This window comes from Melanerpes formicivorus, unplaced genomic scaffold (assembly GCF_026170545.1).
Source record: "Melanerpes formicivorus ecotype bairdi unplaced genomic scaffold, bMelFor1.0.p_v2 SCAF_72, whole genome shotgun sequence".
NCBI lineage: Eukaryota > Metazoa > Chordata > Aves > Piciformes > Picidae > Melanerpes > Melanerpes formicivorus.
Genome location: NW_027142424.1, coordinates 3507602 through 3522006, shown reverse-complemented (window position 1 = coordinate 3522006; position 14405 = coordinate 3507602). Strand labels below are relative to the sequence as shown.

The 14405-nt window shown below is 39.1% G+C and overlaps 1 protein-coding gene across 1 annotated transcript; it reads right to left on the bottom strand.

Annotated features, from left to right (window-relative positions):
* Positions 1 to 813: 813 nt before the first annotated feature.
* LOC137453756 (dynein axonemal heavy chain 10-like) lies at positions 814 to 14321 on the bottom strand (the record flags this gene model as incomplete). The annotated part of the gene is made up of 16 exons (XM_068163267.1): positions 14084 to 14321; positions 11894 to 12021; positions 11016 to 11121; positions 10101 to 10216; positions 9084 to 9225; positions 8580 to 8737; positions 7629 to 7859; positions 6811 to 7001; positions 6143 to 6341; positions 5187 to 5381; positions 4380 to 4550; positions 3411 to 3587; positions 2875 to 3048; positions 2126 to 2295; positions 1352 to 1503; positions 814 to 978 (listed from the first exon to the last, which is right to left on the bottom strand). Coding segments are annotated over exons 1-16 (2713 nt in total), but the record flags the coding sequence as incomplete, so codon positions are not given.
* Between the last annotated feature and the right edge of the window lie 84 nt (positions 14322 to 14405).

Below are 14405 nucleotides of genomic sequence, written 5' to 3'. Positions count from 1 at the left end.
TAGGAAGCTAATTTTGGAGATTTGCCACTATACGTGTTGGCAACTCGTCCTTCCACTTTTATTAGCAATTGTGAAATAGCAGAATAATTTTCTAACCATCTGTGCCACATCTTTTGCTCTTTCACACTTAACATACTCAAAAAATTTCTTTCGCTTCTGTAAAAGATACAAAAAATACATCATTAACTGCAAAAGACCTAAGAGATCTGCATACTGCAATAATTAGCTGGGCTTTGTTTGTGACCATTAAATTGATCTTGTGTAATGATAAAATATATCTTGACTTACTAATGCTTCATTTATTCATCATTCAGCCCTCTGATTTTATATGGATTCAATTATTTAATGGCAACCATTTGGATGTAAAAGTAACCTTTTCAGCTTACGAAGAAAGAAATTTAACCCATTATCCACTCAAGTGACAGAGAGACCTGGGAGACAGTCACCTCACTGCAATGTCCACCTGAGGAAACCAGTTCCGTTCAGACAGCCCAGAAGAGAGTTGACACTCCATGCAGATCGAAGCTCTAAGACTACACTACCACATACAGGAAGGTTAAGGAAATCAGAGGAAAGCTGGGGGGTGGGGAGGGGGGGCAGGCAGAAAGTAATCAAACCCAAGGTAGACAGAAGTCAAATGATTGAATACTCCTCTTTATGTTTCTCTTATTGACACCATCAGCTTTAGGGTACTGCTACACCATGAAGTACTACCACAACTAGTGCTGGTAATAGTTAACAGGTTTCATCTTAGTGGCAGACAGAGCAAAATAAAACATCACAAAGCTTGCAAATGAAAACATAAAGACTTACTAGGAAGTTCATCACCATTTTTTGGAAGTGGAAACTTAAAGAGATTTGTTGACTCAATAAAGTGAAGTTTTTTGCTTATGTCTTCAGAATTATGATGAATATGATGGACAAGAAATTCAAACTTCTTGACAGCTTCTGTACTTCGGATGATAAAGTTACCAATACCTTGAAATAAATCACAACCATTTCGTCTTTTTCTTTTAACAAATATTTCACAAATGCATCAAAACTGCCACACCAAGTATGTTTTATCTATGAGGATGAAATTATATTCTGTAAAATAATTGACTATTTGTCACTTAACCATTCGTCTAGCTTTCTTACAGCTGCTATCTAAGGGTCTCTGTCCCTGTCCACTCAGTGTTTTAAATGAGATTAAATCATAAGAAATATTCTCCTGGATCAGAGTCTGCCTAACCTGTTCTTCTAACTCTGACAATAGCAACAGGAATGTACCACTGAATAAAGTGGAGATTTGAAGATTTCATTTAACAGAAAATCAGCATCTAAGGCCATCTGAAACTAGTAACTCCATTACCTAAGCAGTTCCAGTTGAGTCTTCTGTGCCCTGGTTTGAATATTGTCCATAGCTCTTGAATATGAGCATGGAGAAGATTGGTTTCTGCTTCATTCAGTGTTCCCATTAACCTGTGATAGCGATCCAGCATGACTTTCAATCTGTTTATGTACCTAAGGAGTGTGAGAAACACAACAATAACAACAAAAACATTAAAAATATTATTTTCTATAAATTCAGCTCTGAACTCAGATCAAATGCAATTTCATATGGCTCCAACAGCATCTGGACAAACCTCTCATGCCCCAACTTAGAAAAAGTTTTTCAGACAGCCTCAGTTTGAAGCACATCAGTTAACTCATCAGATGAACTTCAAAATCCAGTTAGGGCTCTTATCAGTATATTTGTGTGCTAAATGTCTGTGATAAATTGGGTGAAAGTAACTTACCCAAAGCTGATTAAAAAGATTTTAAATGTGATCTGAAGTGTAAATGGTACTAACAATTCATTGCAAAACATTACTTTCCTTGTTTTTCCTCAGATCTAGTGAGATGTTGTTTTGTCTGACATAGTCCTAGAGGACAAAGGATGCAGACAGTGCTAGAGAAAAGCTTATTACTGCAATGTGGGCATTAGTAATTTAACATTTAAACAAACAAACAAACAAACCAACAAACCTCACTAAGAGCTTTTATATTTCCAAAATGTGAAGATTCAGGGCCCATTCTAGTTTAGAGTGAAATCATCTGAAACAATGACCTATGTCTATGAGCAGATACTCTGTTACGACCTTACCTAAGATATCTCTTTTCCTGCAATGCCACATATCTTGTCGTTTCTGGCACAGTAAACCCTAATTGTTCCATATACTTCGTTTCAATAATAATTTCTCTGAGCATGGAAGGAAAATTCACTATGAAGCGGACACTTTTCTTTGTGGTGACTGGGTCCTCTGTTAAAGAGCTCTACAACAAAAGAGCAACAGGAAGGAGAGAACACCAAACCAATACAAGGAAGAGGTTAGTTCTTGGAGACTTTTAATAAGGCAGCAAGCAAAAGTCAAAATGTTTGACATTTAGAGCTTGTGGAAATGCCATTAAAATTTGACAGCAACCTCAGCATTCTAGTTTGAGAAATTACACATCTCTCTTTACATACTGCTGCACCCAGTTACAACAGAAATCCCAGGGCAAGTTCATAGTCAGACAAAAGTTTAGTTAGAATAGGATTATGCATGTTCTCTGCCAGACCTCTCTCTAATTTGAGCCCCAGGTTTTGTTGTAACATCTCAAAGATTAAAATTAACAGGCATTACACCAGAGAACACCACATAGAGAAATGACATTCATCCATTTTCCAGGTCATTCAGCAACTACATCTTATGATGGTCCACTCACAGATAATTCTGAGTTTAGAAACTTCTAAATTTTCCTTTCAAAAACTGTGTTTAAAATAGTGTACTTAGAAAAATCTCACTGGCCATTAGAAAGGTTTCAGTTCTTCCTCACAGAGAATGATGGTAACACCATCTTCCTGTATCTCACCTGCTCAGAAGTCTTTGGATTAACATGGGTTGCAGTCTCACAATAGATAATGTTTAGCAGAGTATTTTCCATCAACTGGGGAAGGATCTGTTTTGTCTCATCTCTCCACTGACTGTATTTTTGATCTTCATACTCCTTCATCTTCTTGGCCACATTAAGATATATTTGTTTTACCTAGAAAAGAAAATTCTTTATATATAACTAATTTTAAAGATGATGTGAAATTTTCAGCATAATCTCTCTTAATATGGTGTCTCAATATGGTCTCTAATTTTGTGTCAGATGAGCGGGCAAGTAATGCCTTGTAATTCATGAGGGCAATAGAGAATTTAGGCTCTTGAATTCTGTCACTGAATTTGTCATTGTGTCTCTGGGAAACGGTGGGAAGATCCCACTCAGTTTTTCATGTCAAACATGACTTTTTGTATGCCAAGACACTCTTGGAATTTCATTTCAAAGAAAAGCACTTTCATGTCTTTGTAAAAAGGATCTGAAGAAAGTATTTCTTCTGTCATTAATGAAAAGAACCAACTTACTTCCTTCCCACGTTCACTAGCAAGCATCTCCTCAACTTCCTGAAATCGAACAATAGTGTGTTCGATCTTATGGAAAAGGAACCGGGACCAGGATATTGCTCCAGCCACTGGAGGATGATTCTTCCACAAAGGCGGATCATTTTGTTTCTGAACAAAGATTTCATTAATCATTTCAACCTAGAAGAGAATAAGATATCACAAAGAATCATTTCTCCACTTGCTTGTCCATGGCCAGTATCTTAGCTGATAGAGAGCACAAAGTGAAGGTAATTTCAGCAGTGGGACGGGTGGTGGGAGGAAAAAAAAAATCCTATTTTTTTTCATGCACCTTTTGTCTGTATTAACTGCATTGCAGGAATGTCTTACTGTCACTTGTGGAACTGCTACTGTGGAGGTGTTTTCTGCAAAGCTGTGGTCCCCTGATAAACTCAATATTCTTTGAAATAGCAAGAAAAACACAATGATATGGAAAGCTTTCCAACACAGAGAAATTATTTCTGCTTTCATGATTTCTCTCTGATACATTTTGGTCATATCATGAACTTGCTGGGTGTGAAAGGGTGTGTTCCCTCTTGAAGAACAACTGTTGAACTGCTCTTCACAAGGTAAAGGAACAGCCATAAGCTTTGTTGCATTCAGAGTCCATGCAAACATCTTTCAGTTAGCACAGTGCCACATGTACAAACATGCATATTCATTTCAGCACATTAACCACACCACTTCTCCAACAGGCTCCAAAAACTAGCAGTCATCATGCTTTGTAGAACTTTTCAGTCTTTCAGATAATAAGTTACATTATGCATGTGTTTAGACACAGATTCACTAAAGAGTTTGATGTACTACTTAAGAAATTGCCTTGAGAAACCTGGTCTAGTAGGAGGTATCCCTGTACATGGCAGGGGGGTTAGAACAAGATGATCTTGATGGCCCCTTCCAACCAAAACCATTCTGTGATTCTAAATTCAATACCTCTTTACAGTATTGGTCCAAAGTGTCATTGAACTTCATCATCATCTGCTTATTAATGACTTCACGGGTGCGGATGTGTTGGAAGTTTAACAGCATGTCAAATGCAGCTTCTGCTGATCGAAGCATCTTAAAAGATTCGTCAATAAATGTTTTGGTCTCTTCTTCAATGACCTAAACAAAGGAGGAAGGCCAAGAAATTCTACCATCTAGAGATGCACCTTGCAAAACCAAGAAAGGAAGGCAAAAAGAAAACATGTTTTTATAATAGTAGTCCAGCATATTTTCACTATTTTTAGTCTGACAAATGACTGACAAACTGATGGCTTTCCAGAAAGCTGCAGGAAATCACTGTTAATTAATGTGTCTGCTGGGCAGGTACATAAATCACAGAAAACATTGTAACAATTTGTACTTTGTGGGTATTCTTAACTGAGGGGTGAGGGACTAAATGAATCCAGAAAAGGAAGTTTTTCTTCTTTGTAGGACATGATGGAGACGTGTCAGCACATGAGTACAGGGAGCTCATATGTAGTATCCTCTGTTCATGCTGTAGCTATTCTGTCAATGAGCAGAAAATCTGCTTCACCATTTTCAAGATAAAGCAAAACTATAAACAGAAACAACCTGGAACAGAATACCGACTTTGAAAAATTGGTCAAATTCCTCACTTTTTATTTACTTATTTATTCACATATTCTTTTTTTTTTCACAACCTCACATTTTCTTTAAATGAGAACAATGACAATCTAAAATGAATCTGTATATAGCAGGGAACAGGGCAGGGGAATCACATGATATGGTACTTACTGAAACTCCTGCTCTAAAGTCCTCCATAATTAATTTCCATTCATGAGCACTTTTGACATTAAAAGGGTCAAAAGTCAAATTTTCCATAGGAATAGTTAGACCATTTACTCCTCTCAGCAGATCATTAACACGTTTTGGATTCCCTGTGACAACTTTCAGTTCACGACCAAATGCATTGTAAAACTCTCCAATGATCTGTGAATTTGGATGAACATATCAGAAAACTTTATTTTTAACAGGGGTTTTCTTGCCATTTAAGACAGCTTTCTGATAGTATTTGCTTTAAAAATAAGAATAACTCAGAGAATTATCAATTCATGCTGTCATTCATGATTCATAGATCTCTACACAAAACACTAAATAGAAGTTTTTCATGAAGAAAAAAAAAACAAACCATAGTCTACAGGCACAATACTTCAGTTGGTAAAACACAGAGTAGTTTTCACTCCTTGTTATTCCACTTTTCACATATGCAGTTTTTATAAACATAGTCTATAGCATTTGACCAGTGATGGACCGCTAATACTGCCAATTACCCTGACATAAATTAGCCTGTATATTATCTCTCCATTCATATGTTATCCTGCAACTGTTAGATTATTTCATATATGGTCAGATTTATATCACAGTATGCTTAGATTGTTATTTTATCTAAAACAATATCATTAAGCTAGTAACCCATGAACTCTGTGGAACAGTTACTTGAAGTCTGCATATTGATAACAGCAGTGCACATAGAGATCTCTCTCCTCAACCAGTACCTTGAGAAGACTTCTTTTGTCTCAAGCATAAAGTGCAGCTTTGCTGGAAACAAAGGCACTGCTAAGATCTTAAACACAAACCCACTCTCAAAAATAAAGACTGATAACATTTCAACAACTGCAATACAAAAGAATCTCCTCTACAGCATAAGACAATGTTCACATAATCCCTCTCTTTATTGCCTGTATTACTACCTGCAAAATATTATAGAGATCTTGACAGACTCCAGTCATATAGTCTGTTTTTTCAAACAACCGTTTTCGGTCAAATTCCCAGTGTTGCTCTCTTCCTGATGCTTCAATTTGGGCACGAACAGCAAAGTAACACTTCTTCCATTGTTCAAGAGTGCTTTTGGCTTCTGCTATTTTCTTTTTTGCAGCATGTTTATCTTCTCTATTAATCAAATCAAAAGAGTTAAGATACTATAGATAGAAAGGCTACTGATAGGAAATTTTATCTCTACTGAATTAACGTACCCCAGTTTAACAGCTTCTCATTATACCATGTCTAGGACAAACATAACTCTGAGGTCTTAATTTTCAATGTGACTGCTTTCTAAAGGAGGTATTATTTCAGAACTGATGTTGATGATATTTGTGGCACTTTTTTGCTACTAAAATTTTATTTGGTTTATTGATTTCTGTCCAAAAGACAGAAGAGCACAAGCACCTATTTCTTCAGTGCTGATTCACTAATACATGAAAATTACAAAATAAATTTACTTTTAATTGACGTTCCAATAAACTTCTGATAGTAAAAACGCTGAAATCTATTTGATGAAAGTGTTTTCTACTGCACTTCAAGCAAAACAAGCAAAGCTTTCAATAAATACAGCCTGATTAAAGATGAATCCAGGACTTACTTAAACAGTGTATGTAAATCCACAACTTTGTACACTCTTGCTGAAATTTGCCATGCAATCCGTTCCATGAGGGGCACCATCCACACATCCTTGTTGTAATACCGTGAGACAATCCATACAACTCTCAAGGTACTCATCAGTGCAGGAATTGTATCCAAGACAATATTAAGTCCAGTGCCATATGTTAAATTCTATTAAATGCATTATAAACAGTGTGAATAAGATGTCATGAAAATACACAGATGCACATTCTATAAACCAATAGTTATTCCATAGATAACTGAAGTTAAGAGACTCTGTGGCACTATTCAATAACACAGCCAAGGAAACACCCTGGTGCCTAAGTAACACACAGTGAAGGATGTGCAAATCTGCATCTATTGCTCCAAATGCTTTTTGTTCCTGTCTCATTAATATTCCTTTCTCCTATAAATGTGTTCCAAAACTCATTTTGTCTCAACTCTTTATTTTGATGTTTGGAAGGTCTTCATTAAAGTTCAAAATTGAGACATCTGCTGTAATTAGTGAGAAGCTACCTCAAAAATGGAAGAGAGAAATCTTTGTTTTCCTCAATTCAGCTATGCTGAACTTTCCCAGAGGTGTGATTGATAAACCAAGTTGTTCACACCTCTGGGCTCCCACTTGTAAGTATTAGGACAATAGTAACTTAAACAAAAGAAGTAAGTCTTTTAAAATTAAATATAAAAAAAGCTAAAGTATAACTTTATTCCTGATAAAAAACAAACAAGAGGTGATTGTATCAACTGAGAAACCAATCTACAGTTAAACCTTCACCCAGATTTCTTAAGAATACAAACCTTCAAATGGTGCTCAAGAGCTGAAAGAAACTTGACATTATGCAGAGCATCCACATGATGTTTTCTGAGGTCACTTAAGACTACCTCTAAATCTCCAATATGTGCAGATTCAGCTTTTTGTAATATTTCCAAGACCTTTTGCACTTTTGGAAGCTTTGTCTGTTCAGTAAGAGCACCTAAAGTATCATTTCTTTCACGCCAGAAGTCAAGTTCTACAAGTGGCCCATTACCCTACAAGTAATGTGGAATAAAATACAAACAACAAATTACTGTTATGCAAAAGTGAAAGCCTATAAACAGGACAATATTTGTTCTTTTTTTTCAATGTGCCATGTACTGAGAAAAACCTGAAATAATTCAAACATGCAAAAAACCCACACACAAGATCCTTCTGTGAAATCAAAAGTTTTATACACGCTGAAGGGAACTGCTTATGGGGAGCATATCCCTGAGTTGGAGGTGGAGAGTCCATGATTGCAAAAGCATACATAGACATGACATCCCTCAGGAAGTTTAATGGGATTAGTCATATATGTGTTTGCAGAATCAGAATCCTACAATTGGATTATTTCTTTTGAGAGAGAGAGAGATGACTTTCTTCAAGAAAAAAATATAGTTATCTATTTAAAAAGAAATAATCACTTCAGCTTTTAATATTTCATGGCTTTTTAGAAAAGTGCAGATAACAAAAGTGCCTTCATTTTCCACAGTTATCCTGAGGGGCTAGAATCTGCACTGAGTTACTTTATATTCTATTTATATTCTACTTCCCAGAGCCACACAGTTCCTCACAGCTTTTGTTCTACTTTACATCAATTACTAAATGGCTTTCCAACAATCAAACATGAAGAAGGATTAAAAATGAACACAAACCATTCCAAGAGATTCTTGTGGGGAAATGAAGTAATGTCTCCGGGAATAAAAGAAGCTTGGTGTTACAGGCAACATTACCTGTGGAACCTTTTTCAGTTGTTCCTCTAGAGCAGTGGATATTAATTTCCGCCAAGTCATTGCACAACATTCCAGAGCTTCAACCACTTCTGGAACTGTGGCAAGAACAGTCACTTCTCCATCTAGATTTATATTTGGCATCTCCATTTGAATGTCTCCTATTGGAAGAAAAGGCATAGAGAATTAACTGTCATGTTCTATCAGCACTAATGAAGTAACAGCACTGCAATTACTTATGCCTTCCATCTTGTAGCTGCTTCAGGACAGGTAACACACCACCTGCTCTGTCTGTTTGAGAATACGGTAAAATACATCCAGTTGCTTGACAACACAGAACAAACAAATTCCTTTAATTGGGAAGCTCCTTCTGGGTGATCCTCCTCCTGTTGTGTACTCGCCACAGTGCTGGCATAGGCAGAGTATTCGCCTTGGTTTGTTGATAACCAGCTGAGTAACAGAATTTTTTCCTGTTCAGTCAAGTCTCGTTCCTCAGCCAAACCTTACCATATTCCACAGGCTGCTTATTCTTTTCTGCTAGCTCAGCCTCAGGCAAATTCGTTTTTTCAGAATCTGTGTTTTCACCATCTGGATACAAGAAAGTTTCCTCAGTTTGCTGCTGACTGGAGGAGGGAGCTGGTGAAAAACCCTATAACTCAAACAGGTACCATAGATTAGATGGTTCGTATTAAAAAAGGAAACCATAAAAGTTGGCTTAATAGCAATTCACTTAAGCATTGGATATATTGTTCTAAAGTTTAAGTGCATCTCCTTCCATTTAACTTTTTTAGTACCATCCTCTCTGCCCCAGCTTCTGCAGAAGAATAACTCCAGCATGCTTTTACAGAAGTCTATCAGCACAAAAATAAAGGTATCTGGTGTCACAGTCTTCAATACTTCTTGCATAGGACCAGACGAGGAAATAATGCCTGTGTCCATATCCTTACAAAAATTTGAGAAACAAAATATCAAATAAAGATTAACAAAATCTTCATTTTAGCATACAAAGGTCACTCATTAAATATTAGTATTTCTTATGCACAGTCCACATGGTCAGTAGAATATTAAATAGGCAAATTCACAGTATCACAGTATCACTAAGGTTGGAAGAGACCTCAAAGATCATCGAGTCCAACCTGTCACCACAGACCTCATGACCAGACCATGGCACCAAGTGCCATGTCCAATCCCCTCTTGAACACCTCCAGGGACGGTGACTCCACCACCCCCCTGGGCAGCCTATTCCAACGACTAATGACTCTCTCGGTGAAGAACTTTCTCCTCACCTCGAGCCTAAACTTCCCCTGGCGCAGCTTGAGACTGTGTCCCCTTGTTCTGGTGCTGGTTGCTAGAGAGAAGAGACCAACCCCTTCCTGGCCACAACCACCCTTCAGGTAGTTGTAGAGAGCAATGAGGTCACCCCTGAGCCTCCTCTTCTCCAGGCTTAACAATCCCAGCTCCCTCAGCCTCTCCCCAAAATTCAGAAACACTCAGGACTCCACATATAACAGCCGTAATGTTTACCTGTGAGACGGCATTCTTTAGCATTGAAAGAGTATCATCTGTCAGTGCACCAAATTTTATCATTTCAGGAAGAACTTCATCAGCTTCAGTCAGATCTTTTAGTTCACCAATTCTTTCTAAAGAGTATACAAACAATTAGCATAAATCTAATTGATAGAGAAACCATTGAGTCCTGTTCATAATATGTCAAAAGTCCAATAAAAACCCCCTGGGTTTGTAATAAAAGCTTGTGCTGGTTTTAATAGTGCAGATACTCTTTCATAGAGGCCATCTAACTCAAGTCTTTACAATCTGGCCCTATAGTCAGGAAATAGGTTTCTATTCAAACAAAACAGTGGCCTTGATTTGAACTCCAGGTCAACAGACATGGAGACTCCAATCCTGGAACTGTTTAAAGCCAGGTTGGACATGGCCTTGAGCAACCTGGTCTAGCAGGAAGTGTTCTTGACCATGGAAAGGTGGTTGAAACTAGATGATTTTTAACCCAAGCCATTCTGTGACTTTGTTTATGATAAAAGTACAAACTATCAGAATAAAACATGCTGCTGTTGTATATCACAATTAGAGTTAGGCCGGGAAGTCTGATACCTCAGTTCTGCTTATCACCATCTTATTATCTAACTTTCACATATAGCTCCTCAACCTCAACTTTATGCAGTTTTAGTAGTTGTAGTGACTACATCTCTGGTTCCTCTAAGTGCAGCATGAAAACTTCATCCTTACCAGTAGAATGTAGAAGACACCTGAAATTCCATAAATTTCATGTGGCAAGTATTCCTACCTCTACCCTGAGAGTATTCCTATCCAGTTAATTAAGCTGGATATGCACCATCCTGCATCCCAGGCACTATCACCTTTCCTGTGTTTAATACAAAGACTAGAAATGATAAGCCTGCAGTTTTTCCAAGCACATACCTTTGGTGTCTCTCAGAAAATATACAGCAAAATTTGACAAAAATTCTTCAGGAATTTCATCAGAAGCCACATAGAAACACACTTTGTCAGTTTTTTGTTCTTGTAGCTGAAACAGAAAATAAATAGGAAGTATGACTGTTATTGTTTGCCTCATGCGAGCAACAGAAAGCAATTAGTTTAATTTCCTTATCTTCACATTGCCATCCAAGTAAACTACTAATATAAATGAAATATTAAAAAAAAAATCACTCAGCTAACAGTAACAATCATCTGCTTTGGAAAAAATGTTGATTTCCAGACGAACAGGATTGAAAGAGTTAGTGCCTGAAACACATGAAACCAGAAAGCACTTAAATGCCTGTCCCTCTGTACCTTTCTGAGAATGTGCAAGCACCTGCTCCCCTTCCACCTGCACCTCAGCTATATACCAAGTTTACTTAGAAATCTCAGGCTTTGTCCCGACCATCTAATTATGTAGAAGGCTCAAGATACAAAAGCCTTTGTTCACTGTTCATTACATGCTCCTCCCATGGTATCTTTATCTAGCAATTATTCCAACTGCCACTTCCCTTTCACAAGCAACTCTGGGAATAGCTAATACAGTACCTGAGCAGCTCACTGCATTTTCTCACCCAGTCAGTGTCTTGCCAAGTAAATTACTTTTGCAATGTTTTGTCAGTCAACATCAGAGGCAGACACCACAGGTCATTGGCTTTGAACAGAAATTCCTGTTCTTGTAAACTCCTCTGTTCTGCTCAGAGTATCTGCTCGGTATGGCACCTCCTTAATTTGCCTACCAGTTTTGGTTGAAATATTTGCATCAGGAAGCCAGCGTCATCATATGCACAAAAGAATAGAGCAAAGCACGACAGACTTACACTCTCAGTTGTAAATTTTTGCTCCAGTTTGCTCAATTCAGACCCACTAGAGAGAGTTGATACATGACCTGACACACTTTCATTGTCTTTGGATTGCAGAGGAGGTGTCTTTCTTTTCTGAGTCATCCCTAAGAAAGAACAACACAAAAGAACTCAGTTAAAGAACAGGTATTCCAGTCACATAAGATGGATCCTTTCAGTTTGCTACTCAGAATAAATGACTGAGCATTTTCCTCCATCTTCAGCATTACCTTACAACAACCGGCCATCCAAACTTTGTGTTATCACACATTTTCCCACAGGACAGCACTACTGCTGAAGAACTGAATCCAAATATCATATGGCATTCCACAGGTAATTGGTCTTTATTTAGAATATCCCTACCAGCATTACCCAATGCAACTGATTTTTTGTGCAAAAATCAGTAATTAAGTGCATTTCAAGATGAAACCACTTTGTAAAAGGAAATGTAAACAAGTGCCACATCTATCATGTGGAAAATGTCTGCAGTTATGTCATGACCAAGAAGTGATGGTGAAGACACTGTAACACAGCAACAACTGCATGAATTCCATGACCAGTGAAGAACTCCAAACTCCATTTTATACTGTCTTCCAGAAGATGTCTTCTTTCCCTTTCAGCAAAGGCTTCTGGACACTTAAAGAAGAGGAAAGGCAAGTTGCCCCTTGGTGCACTGATATTATTATCAAGCAATAAATAATTTGCCCTGTCTTACTGTTTTTGAACATTAAGCTGCATCATTGCAGCTGCCTCCATTCAAAGCTGAAGAGTGGGAAATTGAATTGTGTAATTTCTTTAGTCTACTTCCACCCACACCAGGCTTCAGCACTTACCTTTTGTGGTCCTTTTTCGCACAGTATGATGAAAAATCTTTTATGGATACGTAATACCAGGCTGTGACTCTTTGCTTCTGCAAGTAACTGTTTCAGAAGCTGGTGGGAGTTACACAGATACTGATAGCAGAGATGAATTGAACCTCTGAGCCACTGAAAATTGTTGCCCTCTTCTAACACTCTTTCTGTCTTTTGTGTGTGTGTGAAAAGGTTCTCTGTAATATTGTGGACAAAATACTGAACCAGTCTCAGCTCTTTACAGCACTACCACTATCATCTGCAATAAACTATATCAGAATAAAGAGAGGAGCTTGCAACTCAGCTCACATGACTGGAATGTGGTTATGGATAGTTATGTCCTTTTTAGAAAAGACAATTCAAGGCAAGGTGGTGGAGTTGCTCACACTGGACATTCACAAGCCTATAGGGCTGAATGGGATTCACTTGAGTGCTGAGAGAACTGGTGGAGGAGCCTGCCAAGCCACTCCCCATCATCAGCCGTTCTGGTTAACAGGGGAGGGATCAGACAATTGGATGCTTGCCAACATGACACCTATCTACAAAAGGGGCAAAAGAAGGATCTAGGGAGCTACAGGCCTATCAGCCCAATCTTGGTATGGGGGAAGATTATGGAGCAGTTCATCTTGGGTGTGCTCATACGGCAAGTGCAGGAGAACAGTGGGAACAGGCCCAGCCAGCATAGGTTCATAAAAGGCAGGTCCTGCTTGATAAATTTCACCTCCTTCTATGACCATAGCACCCCTGTACTCAGCCTTAGCTTGAGTACTCTGTTCAGTTCTGGGTGCCACAGTATAGGAAAGACAATGAGGTCCAGGAGTGTGTCCAGAGAAGGGCAACAAGGCTGGTGAGGGGTTTGAAGTGCACATCATACAAGAAGCGGCTGAGGGAGCTGGGGGTGTTTAGTCTGGAGAAGAGAAGGCTAAGGGGAGATCTTATTGCTCTCTACAACTTCCTGAGAGGAGGTTGTAGTGAGATTGGTGTTGGTCTCTTTTCTCAGGTAACTAATGATAGAAGAAGAGGAAACAGGTTTAAGTTGTGCCAGGACAGGTTTAGACTGGACATTAGGAAAAATTTCTTCACTGAGAGAGCTGTGAGGCAGTGGAACAGGCACACAGGTGTGGCGCTTCAGGATATGGTTTAGTGGTCATGGTAGCTGGGTTATGGTTGAACTCAATGGTCTTGAAGGTCCTTTCCAACCTTAATGATTCTATGATTCTAAGATGGGAAAAACAAGGGCCTGGGGGAGGGGGAAACAGAGAGCTAGAGAGAGAAGGCCAGAGTGAAGGGTCTGGCAGTGCCCAAGGAGAGCTCGTACCCCCTGCCAACTCGTCCTTCTGGGTGTGTCCCTCCGCCCGCAGCAGCAGCAGCGCCGTGCCCGTCTCGGTCTCATCGTCCCGCTCCTCAGCGCCACGCTCGAAAAAGCGCAGCACAGCCCGAGCCTCCTCGCCGTCACCGCGGTTCAGCAGCTCCTCGAAAGGCGCCGGATCGATCAGCCCTAGGACGGCGAGCGCTCGGTCCCGCAGCCACTGCACCCGCACATCGTTCAGGCTCATGGCGGCAACCCTTGGGGCTCGCCCGACGCCTCCCGGTGGTCACGGCAACGGGGCTAGGGAGGAGCAATGGCCTCGGCCCGCCCA